General features: G+C 39.2%; 1 protein-coding gene across 6 annotated transcripts in view; it reads right to left on the reverse strand.

Annotated features, from left to right (window-relative positions):
- Positions 1-14,189, reverse strand: part of ctnnd2a (catenin (cadherin-associated protein), delta 2a) — a 329,118-nt gene that overhangs the window by 155,888 nt on the left and 159,041 nt on the right. For all 6 annotated transcript variants that reach the window (XM_077244713.1, XM_077244712.1, XM_077244717.1 and 3 more), the window contains 2 exons: positions 11,360-11,394; positions 10,530-10,646 (listed from right to left, as the gene is read on the reverse strand). In XM_077244713.1, coding sequence (XP_077100828.1) covers positions 10,530-10,646; positions 11,360-11,394 — 152 coding nt within the window. The remainder of the gene's footprint in view (positions 1-10,529; positions 10,647-11,359; positions 11,395-14,189) is intronic.

Here is a 14,189-nt window from a genome sequence, read left to right on the forward strand (position 1 = left end):
TGAACACGCGGATTTATCTAACGTGCCACGTGAGTATCTTGACCTGAAGGAAGTGTTCAGTAAGTCTCGGGCTGCTTCTCTTCCTCCGCATCGTCCCTATGACTGTGCCATAGATTTACTGCCAGGTATGTCTCCGCCTAAAGGCAAGTTATACTCACTTTCTGTCCCAGAGAGGGAGGCCATGGAGAAATATATTTCTGATTCTCTAGCCTCCGGGTTCATTCGTCCTTCCTCTTCTCCAGCGGGGGCAGGGTTCTTTTTTGTGGGGAAGAAGGATGGTTCGCTGCGACCTTGTATTGACTACCGAGGGTTGAACAACATCACGGTAAAGAATTCTTATCCTTTGCTGTTGATGTCTTCAGCCTTTGAGAGATTGCAGGGAGCATCCATTTTCACGAAATTGGACTTGCCTAATGCATATCATTTGGTCCGCATAAGGGGGATGAATGGAAAACTGCTTTTAACACCCCCAGGGGGCACTTTGAATATTTGGTCATGCCGTTTGGGCTGTCCAACTCCCCAGCGGTTTTCCAGGCACTCGTGAATGACGTGCTGAGAGATAGGGTAGACCAGTTCATATATGTCTACCTGGATGACATATTGATATTTTCTTCTTCTCTCCAGGAACACGTTCAGCACGTCAGACGAGTGCTCCAGAGGCTCTTAGAGAATGGGCTTTTTGTCAAGGCGGAGAAATGTTCGTTTCATGCACAGTCGGTCCCGTTTCTGGGTTATATCGTCTCCCCCGAGGGGGTGCGCATGGATCCCGACAAGGTTAAGGCTGTGCTGGATTGGCCAACTCCAGATTCCTGTAAGGCTCTACAGAGGTTTCTGGGGTTCGCCAATTTTTACAGGCGTTTTATTCGCAATTTCAGCCAACTAGCCGCGCCTCTGACTGCCTTGACCTCCACCAAGACGATGTTCAGGTGGTCGGGTGTAGCTGAAGCTGCATTTACCAACCTCAAGAGCTGCTTTGTTTCAGCCCCCATTCTTATTGCCCCTGATACATCACGTCAGTTTGTGGTGGAGGTCGACGCGTCAGAGGTGGGGGTAGGAGCGGTTCTTTCCAAGCGCTCGTCCGCGGATGACAAGATGCACCCTTGCGCGTTTTTCCCCATCGTTTATCTCCGGCAGAATGCAATTATGACATTGGTAACAGAGAGTTGCTGGCAGTCAAGTTAGCATTGGAGGAATGGCGCCATTGGTTAGAGGGTTCGGGGGTACACTTTATTGTCTGGACCGATCATAAAAACCTTGAATATATTAGGTCTGCTAAAAGACTCAACTCCAGGCAGGCTCGGTGGGCACTTTTTTTCAGTCGTTTTGAATTTACCTTATCGTATCGTCCGGGGTCCAAGAACATCAAACCCGATGCTTTGTCTCGCATTTTTGACCGTTCCGTTCGCCCGTACACTCCCGAGTGCATTTTTTCCGAGAGACTCATTGTCTCCACACTCGTTTGGGAGATCGAGTCGAAGGTCCGCTCGGCCTTAGAAGGGGTAATGCCTCCGCCCGGGTGTCCACCGAGTCGCTTATTTGTACCGGAGGGGTTACGGTCCGATGTTATTCGGTGGGGTCATTGTTCCAATGTGGCATGTCATCCAGGAGTCAATCGCACCAGTTTTTTGGTCAAGCAACGATTCTGGTGGCCTTCCATGGCTCGTGACGTTCGGAGTTTTGTTTTGGCATGTTCAGTCTGTGCGTGTGGTAAGACTTCCAATCGCCCACCGGATGGGTTACTCCAACCGCTGTCTGTCCCTTCGAGACCCTGGTCCCATATCGCGCTAGATTTTGTCACTGCCCTCCCGCCCTCCCAGGGCAATACGGTCGTTTTGACTGTAGTTGACCGGTTCTCGAAGGTGGCTCATTTCATTCCCTTGCCTAAATTACCGTCTGCCAAGGAGACAGCGGTCGCTGTTGTAGACCACGTCTTTCGGTTACATGGCCTCCCGGTGGACGTGGTCTCTGACAGGGGTCCCCAATTTATTTCCAAATTTTGGAAGGAGTTTTGTCGTTTGTTGGGGGCGAGTGTCAGTCTTTCTTCTGGGTTTCATCCTAAGAGCAACGGGCAGACCGAGCGTGCCAACCAAGACTTGGAGAGAGTTTTGCGATGTTTGGTTTCTCAGAATCCTTCCTCCTGGAGCCAGAAGCTCTCATGGGTGGAGTACGCACATAACTCGTTACCAGTGTCATCCACGGGCCTATCTCCGTTTGAGTGTAGTGTAGGGTAGCAGCCACCTATTTTTCCCAGTCTGGAATCCGAAGTCGCGGTCCCCTCGGCTCACGCCTTCGTCCAGAGGTGCCACCACACTTGGACCAGAGCCCGTGAGACTCTGCTCCGGGTGGGGGCGCGCACCAAGGCTAAGGCCGATCGCCACCGGTCAAGGCCTCCTGTGTACGTCGTGGGTCAAAAGGTGTGTCTTTCTACTAAGAATATTCCGCTCCGTTCCGTGGCTAATAAGCTAGCTCCTAAATTTATCGGCCCGTTCACTGTCACCAAGATCATTAGTCCGGTGACGGTCCTCCTCAAACTTCCTCCAGCGTACAGGAGAATTCACCCCGCCTTTCATGTCTCCAAATTGAAACCTGTTTTTCGTTCTGACCTTAATCCGCCCACCCCGGTTCCCCCACCGCCGCGACTCGTTGACGGGGAGCCTACATATTCGGTTAATCGTATTCTGGACTCGAGACGGAGGGGACGCGGATTCCAGTACCTGGTGGACTGGGAGGGTTACGGTCCAGAGGAGAGGAGTTGGGTTCCTGCTAGGGACATACTGGATCACTCCCTTATCAATGATTACAATCGTCAGGTAAGCTCTCCTGGGAGTGCCAGGAGGCCCTCCTAGGGGAGGGGGTACTGTCACGGTTCATCAGTCCGGGTGTTTGTTCTGAGTTTCTGTTGGTGTGTTTGTAGGCGTGGGTTTGTGGGTGTGTACTACCTGTTTGTTGTTTAGCACCAGCTGATCACTTAGCAGCCTTCAGCTGCAGCTTATCATTATGCTTGTTAGCTGTCTTTATATCGCTGGTGTTGTTTGTGCTTGGTGTCGGTTCGTCACTCTGGTTTGTGTCTCTCTCGCAGTTCCTGTGTCCTAGTCTCTGTGCGGAGTTTGTCTTTCTTTCCTGTGCATCCAGCCCTGTGGAAGATCGCCTGAGTCCATTCACCTGCCTTCGAGCTAGCCTTCTCTGGGGATTCCCCTTCTCACGTCTCCAGTCAGAGTATTGTCTTCCAGGTCGCCCGCCTGCTAAACGTGGTGTTTTGAGAACTCTCCTTTTCTGTCTGTCAACATTAAACTGCTTACTTGCATTTGGATCTACGACTCATCATTGTGACACTTTCTGTGCGCACACGATTGTGTGTGTGTCACACAAGAGACTCATAGACGTGTAACAGTATTGCATTGCGTTATCTTTCGTGTCTTATCGCACTTGAATGGTTTAAAAGCATTTGCATGAATAAGAGAGTGGTCATATAATGTAAAGCTTGCCAAAGGATGACAGGAAAAAACGTTTGCTGCGTCAATTGCGTTATATATTTTTAACGTGTTAAACTGAAGAAATTAATCACCTGCGTTAACTCGCTAATTTTGACAGCATTAAAAAAAAAAAAAAAAAAACAATTGGAATTGACATGGGTGAATACAATTTCTGTTCAATGACCATGAGCCCATGTTATTGGCCAACTCTGATAATCAATTGACTAAATATCAGCCAGACTGATATATTGCTGTCACTCATGCTAATATTCTAATGTGCTGTTTGTTCCTTTTCTTTTATACATACTGTATGCATATGTATGTTTTTGTTCACATCTTTTTCAGCTTCCAGGGAATCATTTTCTCATTTGAAACAGCATGTCTAAAAGACTGCAGCTACAGCAGTGACCCTAAATATAGCTCCTCACCTAGTGTAAGACACTTACACAGCTCTTACACATCTGACTTCCCCCATCGTCAGTCAAGCCTACCCAAGAGATCTGCCATGCTCTCATTCACCTCCTTAAAACAGAGCGGCTAGATTAGTTTAACTGAGGATAACACCTCCATCCATGTAAAGCAGTGTTGCTGAAGACTCAAACATCAAAGACACATCCCCAATGTACAGTCCTCCAAAAACCATTTCAAAAGCTTCTGTGGGGAGGTGCTCATATAGGAACGCTCCTCTTTTCCCATGTCTCTGTTTCCCTTTCCCTCCCCCATTTTTTTTAACCATTAGACCAATCCACAAAGACCAAGTTAAAACTAAACAATTAACCATATTAGATTTATATGCATTAGGTCATGCTGTATAAATGAAGCCTAAAAACAGATCTCTCACTGTCTATTATGCTGTGATTCGGCCATTATATAATTGTTTGTAAATATTATTTATATTCACAGCCAAAATATTATATCACAATATGAGTATGATATCTATCACAATACATTTACTTTTGCTTTAAAGTTTTTATGATAAGAACTTTTTTATACGAAAGACCCCAGCTGGGCCCTGAAGTAAGAGGGCCAGGAGGTATGCGGTCAACAATGCTTGACTCAGGGAGGAGGACGCCCCTGCCATGCATAGTCCCGTGGGATGTTGGCTATCATTGGGAATGGGACGCAAGCGTAGGATTGATCACCCTGTTGCTGGCCGCCTGTGGGGAGGGTGTATAGTGTGAAAGGCCGAAACACCCTAGGAACCAAAGGTACACTACTGACGATGTGCTCCCCAAATTTCACGATGCGCTCCCCAAATTTCATCAGGCTCATTGTTCATGAACTCTTGGAAGTGCTTGCACAAAGGATAGTAACATCTCATCTTGTGTTCTTGGAATCTGAATCTATACCACTGAAATTTCATAAATCTCATCAACAATTTCAATATCACAAAAAAAAAAAACTAATGCCATAGCCACAAGTAAAAAAAAACAATGTCAAGCTCACTGCAGTCAAGTAAACAGTCAGAGATAAATTAATAAAATATGAACAAAGAAACGAATTACAAGCAATTTGACAAAAACTACAATTGAACATAGACACAAATGAAATAGATGTTCCTAAAAAATTTCAAGCATTAGCTAGGCCTGCATAGAGATACTACATAAATTGTATATAAGTAATCAATTGTTCAAAAACACTGCATAGCCTTCAATGTGTAAATTAAATATACATTTATCGTTATTAAAGTTACAAAAGGATTCAGTCAAGAGCAATGGGATTGTCTGATTAGAATAAAATGGCACAATCAGCAGCAGGATTATTATGCTGCTGTCACTTTAATACCGAATGCACTGATTTAATAGAGCCTACTGATTCAATTGCACTCTCTTTCTCAAATGTTTGCGTTTATTTAAGATATAAACGACTTTGTTTACAAGGATACTCGCAAAGACTGGCATTTTGACACATACGAGTGTGTATTTGACCGTTCAAGCCAAATAAGGCGGCAAAAACAACTAAGTTCAAGTCTCACGCGCTGTATGAGGAGCAGCTTCATTTGCGTGCATCTCTACCGGTTAACAAATTTCTACCTGTAAATCGTATCTACCAGTATATCGCCCACCCCTACTATAAATTATTGTTTTGTACACTATAATGGATTATAAGATTATAATAAACACGTACGATTTTAAAACGTTTTCTTCTCAAATCAATATATCATGTCCCAGTCCATATTTACAGTATGTGGTGAAAATCTGTGCATTAAGTGATACGACTGTACATTATGCCTTAAATGTCTAACTAGCTTCAAAGCTGCTATGAACTGTTTTCAATATTTAATATCTAATTACTAACGTATGTGGCAAGTAGCTGTATAATAAGCAAGATGATGTACATCCAGCTGGCTGACTTTTATCGAAAAATAAACCCTCACAGCTTGATGAGGACCCGATGCGAAGCTGAATACGTTATTCCATACTTAACAGCATTTACAAACAGTTTCAGTAAGCACAAAAGCAAAATTACAAATTAGTATGTGACATTATCAAAATATAAGTAGCCTACTGATCACCTTGTTATACTTCACAAGCACATCCTAAAAACTTTGCGTTTTGTTTAAATTGTCTGTAAGATAGTAAATGGTTAGCTAATGGTGAAATTTGTGTTGACTGAGAGCCTCAACCGACTCCACTCCAAAAATTACTCATAGAATAAACAGACCCGATACACAGCAGAAGAAAATTGGATAAATTACAGTCGTTTCACCTGCCATGGTATGAAGAAGGTGCTTGACAAGATTTCATGTAATTCCAGGCTGTTAAGTTAACCTCTGGATGGAATAAACTTGTACTAAAAATATATAATCCCATCATGGAAGTGCATGGAGTGTTGGACACATGTAAAATATCACCACAAGTAGTACCTCTACATTTTTGCTGGGCTCCGTCTCCCTAGGATGAAACATTTCATGAAGAATCTACTTTTTTATGTTCTTTTACAAGGCTTGCAAGAGTAAAAGCAAAATCATCATGCTGCTTTGACTCAGTACAAGAAAGAGGGCGACAAGGATATATAAAATTAGATGATACCTAAGGAAACAATTTGGAAAGTCTGACATTACACATAGCAGGCACTGAGACGGATGCCTTGTAGACATCAGTCTTTTTCTTATTCCTGTAATGCTTAGATTACTTGCATTCTGAACAAGCTCCATTCAAAGAAAAAAGTCTTTGGAGCACAGAGGCCAATGTTTGTTGGCTGTCAGATAATGCATAAAAGCGTGTCCACATTAGACACCTCCACAACACTCCAGCTATATTTTATCTCGACTCACCCTGCTATCAAATAAATTATTGAAAGCCACTCTGTCCTTAGCAAAATGTTAGAGCTCACTGTAATTCCAGGCCGTTATAGTAAATATACTTAGTTTCAATACATAATTCATGGCCTTTTATGTTCGGCTGTGGTGTTCTAACGCCTGAAGCCCAGAGAAAGTTGTGGTTGAGATGTGTATTCAGAAGAGGCGTTATCTGTTTTGATTATTTCGACTTTAAAGCTAGAATTGGATTGCAAAAACCTGTGGCATTTTTCTCGTCACCAACCTTAACAGAATGTGCAAAGTCAATAACTTATTTAAAAGCCTCTTTGAACTCCAAAAAAAGATCAATGACATACAACTTTCTGGGAGGAGATTAGGAAAGTTTTCGGTGGAGTAATATATCCTCCATAAAACAGACACAAAGCCTTCGTGTTCTTAATCCCTGCCAAAAAAAAAAAGAAGAAAGAGAAAAGGGGGAATGAGTGGAGAAATTACACTTCATCATAGGAAAGGAAATTTATGAATTCTAGTGTATCTTGCTCAAGTATCGTTCATCATGGTTGGCTATAGCAGTCCTGGAGTAGACGGAGATGAAGTGTGTTGATATTGTATAATCTTATAAAAAAAAAATATAAAAAAAACACTGAAAATCCTGAAGACATTCAAATTGAACATAACTACGGAATCCCTGAACCGCAACGTAAAAAAAAACAATTTGTGAAGAAAAAAAATTCTAGCATTTCGAGATTCAAGTCGAAATGTTTCAAGAATAAAGCAGAAATATTTCAAGAATAAAGTAGAAAAATTTTGAGATTAAAATCGAAATATTTAGAGAATAAAGTCGTAATATTTTGAGAATAAAGTTACGAGAATACAGTCTTCCATAGAAGTTCTTATTTATTTATTTTTTTGTAAAAAAAAACAACAACAACAAGCGCCCGTGAAGTCGAACTGCTTCTGATGGATCTAAATATAATAGTAGCTTTTTACTTTAACTGGGCTTTCAACAAAAGGAAATTCTAAAGGTGCTAATCTAACAACATGGCATTACCATTCGTTTTAAGATGTCTATAGACAAGAACGAAGACTCCGCTGGAGTCGGTACCACAATCCATGTACAAACAATCATTTGGCCGGATCCCGCGATTTCCTCAGATATAAAGCTGGATAACACCATTCGGTCTGAAAAGTGTTTTTGCCTGTAAAGTATATTCCGGCGCATTATATATTTTGTAACATCCTAAAACAAATGCCATGTTGTTAGCACCTGTAGAATTTTATTTTGTTGAAAGCCCAGATAAAAGTAATAAGCTACTATTTTGTTTAGAACCATGTCCGAGGAGGCAGTTCGACTTCACGAGCGCATTTCTTTACACACACACACACACACACACACACACACACACACACACACACACACACACACACACACACACACACACACACACACACACACACACACACACACACACACACACACACACAAACTTTTATGGAAGACTTTTCGTAATTTCAACTTTATTCTCGAAATATTTCGACTTTATTCTCGAAATGCTAGAATTGTTTTTACGGATTTAAAAAAGAAAAATTACGTTATGGTTCAGGGCTTCCGTAAATAACACATAGGGCCTACACTGTAAAAAAAAAAAAATTCTGAAGTTGCAAATAAAGCAAAGAATATTGGAAAATACTATTTCAGTCTTCTTCAAAATCTTTACATTTTATTTAATGTGTTACCTACTAAGTACTTACTAGTACTTTGTAATAATTCGAAAATGAACATTTTATTAAATTAAATCTCACAAATTAGAATTTCGGAATGGTGTTTTCAATAAAAGCTGGAAAATTGCTGCATACCACATTCTACTATCAGAGACAGCTGAACTTGCAGAAGAATTCACCGAGCATGAAACTTTCATCTTTTACTCTCTTTCTGTAACAGCCTCAATTTTTGATTTCGTTTTCATTCTGTTCCCTGTTCTGGTTTGCCTGAGTTCTGTTTTCTAGTTAGTTTCCATAGTTACTCATTAGTTTTAAATCGTTTCTTAGTTGTGTTGATTACTCTGTGTGTATTTAAGCCCTTAGTTTCCTCTGTTTATTGTTCAGTGTCATCACTGTTTTACATGGTTGTTATTTATGTACCTGTATTTTTCCCCATGTTCAGAGTTTGGTGAATATTAAAGGCTGTTTCTGTTCTATTGTTCGTCATCGTGCAATTATTACTGCAAACCATTTGTGACACTCACCGTTTATATTTTTGTTCTGCAAAATATGTTATTTTGAAGAATGCAATAAAGAATGTTAAATATTGGATTTTCATTGTAATATACATATTTTTTGTTGCGCAGATGAACAAAACAGGTTTGAAACAACATGAGGATGAGCTTTTTCATTTTTAGGTGAATTATCTCTATAACAGATTTTATTTGCCTATAATGGAGTTGTTGTTGTTTTGCACACAACAGACAGAATTCTGAATATATGTATAAAAATAGACTTCTGCCCGTATGTTCTGGCACACAACTTTTTGCTGTCTTAATTTAACATGGCATGCAGACAGATGTAGTTTCACAAAAATGACAAAAATAAATGTTATTACCATCCCTAAATAAAACGCTTTAGGTGCAAATGTACAACATAACAGGCAGTTTAATTATCAAAACTGACATAATAAAAGCAATGTACATAACATTAATCCAGACAGATGCTCTCAATAACCTTCAAAATGAAGATACAAAGTGAGACAAACTGTTGCCTTTTAAAATTATTGTTGTGAAAGGGCTGTTTCCTAATGTCAATGTGTCAAGGAGATGGTAAAAATAATTTTTGTTTGCTGCACATAATCTACCTAGCTTTTTAAAATTATTATTAATATTTTATTTTAGATTTTATTTTGCATGTAAGATTCTTTAGCTTGCTCATTAAAAATGTTGGAAAACTCCCAAAAAGCATTTTTGCAGAATTTTGTATTACTTTTACAATTTTCATGCATTTATAAGCCATACATAGTTTGAGTGAAGCCTTTATCAAGACAAAAACAAAAAAACTTTAATTCAATCACTGATTTTAACAATTGCTCGACACTGACAACATATTCGAAACCAACTAGTATTTTGCGCACCATGAGGAAATAATCGATTTGTTTCCCAAAACATAATTAGAACTGTGCCATTTTTGAGATTAGAAATGTTCTGCAATTGTGTAGAGTCAACACTCTCTGTGATTTCTTTTTTCTTTGCCAAAAGGTTCTGTCTGGAAATACTTTCATATTATTGCAATAACTAGCACTATATTATTTGATGCACCAGTTACCACATGCACTGCCAATATTATAGATGCCATTAGTGACATTAATTGTTCAGAAAATCTATTCACTAAACACGGCAAAAAAAAAAGAATTGCAACCAATTGCTGCATAAACTGACAAAAAAATGGATGAATCTTGCATAACTTCTAAAAAAGCTACTTTGATGAGTTAAAGCAATATAAGAAAATTTGTCATAACTTATTGATCATATAATATTTTTTACACTGAATAGACATCTCTAACAAAAACCCACCCTCCTCTATATGTGCTGCCCTGTTAACATGCAACATTACTGACAGTAAATGTGCTCCTTTCAATTGAGTGTAGACATCAATAGTGCGACTCTCAGCCAGGTTGTTAAGTTCTACAAATTAAATCAATGGTCAACATCTCTTCACTAATTGGTAGGATTAGTTTTATGCTTCTATAATGGACTACATAAAGCATTCTCAGGCACTCCTTCAAAAATAAAGTGATGACTACTCACTATCAGCTGTGGTGTATTCCTGATGATCCAAGATCCCAGACTCTTGTAGGGAGCGGATACATGAATCCACCAATTCCAGACCTGTGTTTAGTTCATCCTCAATGTCTTTCTGTCCATCTGGGGGGAATAAAACAGGGAGGTTAATAACGCATACACCCCAGACACTTACTGAAGCCTCATTCGTCACACTTGGTCTCTGACCTTCTGACATTTTCCATTCACCTGCTCACTAAGCATCTAAACAGGCTAAGATTGAATTTAATTGGCTGTTTGGATGACCCTGCTAACCAGCATGCTGCTTGTTCTGTCAAAAGTGACTGCCAACTCTTCCAGGGCCAGTGTGGTGTAATTTGCCAAGGGATAGAGGGTTACACAAGACTCCTAAGACAAAAGATTAACCTCTCAACTAGAGCAGCAACCATTCGGCCAGAGAGCAGGATGCCAAGCTGGGATTCGTGTGTCTTTAAACACATAAGAGAGTGACGCAGACGGGAAATGTGTCTGGTTAAAGATGATTACATTTATATATATATATATATATATATATATATATATATATATATATATATATATATATATATATATATATATATATATATATATTCTAATCTAAATATTTAACATTTATTTTATTTTTCTATCCAGACCAATAACGTGTATTCAACATATTTTACAATCGTTTTTTGAATACTGAAATTCATAAAGATGATTCAATGATTCTGTATACTGCAGCACAACTAATTCACTCTAGTTATGAATGCATTCTCCCCCCTAAAAAGAAAAAGCCTGGCAGCAAAATTGTGCAAATCATACATTTTTTTTACATTTACCTTGGGTATTCCAGCGAAACTGCTCATCGGCTGAACTGCAAAGTAGAAAAAGAACACAGTTGGAGTTAAAGTCTCCCTCCCCAATCACATTTCACACATTAGCATGGGCGTATGCACTTTGTTCCGGACAAGTGTGTTCACGTAGATGTTTTCATGGGACAATGTGAATAAATCTATATTTCAATTCAAAAAGCCAAGGTATTATATGCATAACCTGACATTTTATTGTTAAAAGGTTAGTTCACCCAAAAATGAAAATTATGTCATTAATGACTCACCCTCATGTCGTTCCAAGCCCGTAAGACCTCCGTTCATCTTCGGAACACAGTTTAAGATATTTTAGATTCAGTCCGAGAGTTTTCTGTCCCTCCATTGAAAATCTATGTACGGTATACTGTCCTTGTCCAGAAAGGCAATAAAGACATCATCAAAGTAGTCCACGTGACCTCAGGGGGTTAGTTCGAATTTTTTGAAGCATCGAAAATACATTTTGTTCAAAAAATAACAAAAACGATGACTTTATTCAGCATTGTATTGTCTTCCGGTTCTGTTGTCAATCCGCGTTCACGAGGCCAGTGACGCTGCTGACGTAAAACGCTGCTGACGTGTTATCTGGTACGTCCGTGTATTCCGGTTCAAATAAATATGTCTGGTTAAAAAAAAAGCAAGTCTTCCCCTGTGTCGAAATCCTTAGACATGTTTGCAAAGATTGTTTTGTTTACAGCGTGCGTCTCCCTCAGACTATAAACGAAGCTCGGGCGCACCAGATAACACGCCAGCTCGTCTTACGTCAGCAGACTCATGAACGCGGATTGACAACAGAACCGGAAGAGAATACAATGCTGAATAAAGTCGTCGTTTTTGTTATTTTTGGAACAAAATGTATTTTCGATGCTTCAAAAAATTCTGACTAACCCACTGAGGTCACATGGACTACTTTGATGATGTCTTTATTGCCTTTCTGGACAAGAACAGTATACCGTACATAGATTTTCAATAGAGGGACAAAAAGCTCTCGGACTGAATCTAAAACATATTAAACTGTGTTCCGAAGATGAACGGAGGTCTTACGGGCTTGGAACGACATGCGGGTGAGTCATTAATGACATAGTTTTTATTTTTGGGTGAACTAACCCTTTAACCAAAAAGGAGGAAATGTGAGAATTATGGAGTGCTAAACACTTTCATGTAATGTGTTTCATACTGGAAGCCGGAGGGCGCTCTCTCGCAGAAAGTCCAAAACGGACATTATAACGTTCCAGGAAATCCCTTATATAGACTAAGGCATCCAGCTATTGCTATAGCTGAATAAAAAGAAACATTTTGACTGATGAAATGTCAAGACAATAAACACACGACTGCAACAATATATGATTTATGTGTGTTTTTCATGCCATCTTGGGTATTTTCATAATGATAAAGTATATGAATAATGCAGTGCTAATTAACTTATTCTGTGATCTTTTTTTTCACATTTTTAAAAGTTTTAAAAAAAGATAAAAGTTTTCTACATTGTAGGCTGTAATATCCATGATGACAATGCACAAGTGTTTCAACCAATCATATGATCAACCAATTATAAAATTGTCATTAAGACATTATAGGTAAAAAATATGACAGAATACAAATTATTGTTAGTGTTCAGCAGTGTATTTGATTTCCTAGAAAATTACAAGCAAGAAATAAAAAAAATAAAACTTGTCAATTAGATAAAGGTCATAAAAAAATGGCATTACACTTGACATTTCTATGCCCCTGCACATTGGCATGCATAGCGTACAAAATAACAGTAAAGTAAACCCTGCTGAAAAGAACCCCTGATCAAATGAATGTATCATTGCTGAATAAAAGTATTGCTAATTTTGCTAATTTCTATTGAATTATAATTCAAGCATAAGTTGCTAAATTGGATTAATGTTTCCTTTATTTATTTTTTACAAAAAGACCTACACTGTGGCTTAGTGGTTTAGTCCCATTTACTCTCTTCCCAGCATGCACTAGGGCAAGATTCATTCAAATGGCTGAACATTTGCTAGTTTTATTTACATTGTTGTTCATGATGTTCACATTTATAAACTTCTCTTGTGACATCAAGAGGAGTCTGTTCCTATATTAAAAACAATCTTTTAGGTCCGTATTTCACATTTTAACAATTAATGTTAATAGACTTGAACAATTTAATCATCATGGCATTATATCATAGAACATGCAAATACATTTGCATAGAATCTTATATTTACCAATAGGTAATATTTACAATGAAGGCAGATTTTAAGTGATATCAACATCACATATTGAGTTTAGTTAGAACATTTAAACTCAAAAAGCCATGCAAACGATTACCTTCATTTTGTAATCTCATTTTTTACAGTATGATGCACAGCTTTGAGGCCTTTTTTTCTATCCGCCTGATACAGTAGATCTGACATGTAAGAGAATAATTGTGCAGCCCCCCACAACTCTCATAACAACACAACATCGCTGACAGGAAACGACAGCTGAGGGTGTCACTTCACACAAATGCAGATTTGTTTTCCCACTCTCCCAGATCTGGGATCAAAGGTTAACCAGGATAATGCTTCCCACCCTTTAGACCATCATTAGTATAAAGATTTCCTATTCACTGAGAAAGAATTACCAATGACATTGTACAGGCACATGGTGGGGAATGAGACTGGTGCAGAATATTGGATTTACCGGCCCGTGATCGATAATGTCGGTGCCTGACTGGGCCAGAAGAAGGAAAAAGAGAGAGAAAGGGAGAGAATAGTGATGGAGTTGGCTAAAATCAGCTCTGTTGCGGTTGACTGCCCATCTACTGTATAGACGC

This window comes from Siphateles boraxobius, unplaced genomic scaffold (genome assembly GCF_051911475.1).
Source record: "Siphateles boraxobius isolate OS27281-9 unplaced genomic scaffold, OSU_SipBor_1 26, whole genome shotgun sequence".
In the NCBI taxonomy this organism is placed as follows: Eukaryota; Metazoa; Chordata; class Actinopteri; order Cypriniformes; family Leuciscidae; genus Siphateles; species Siphateles boraxobius.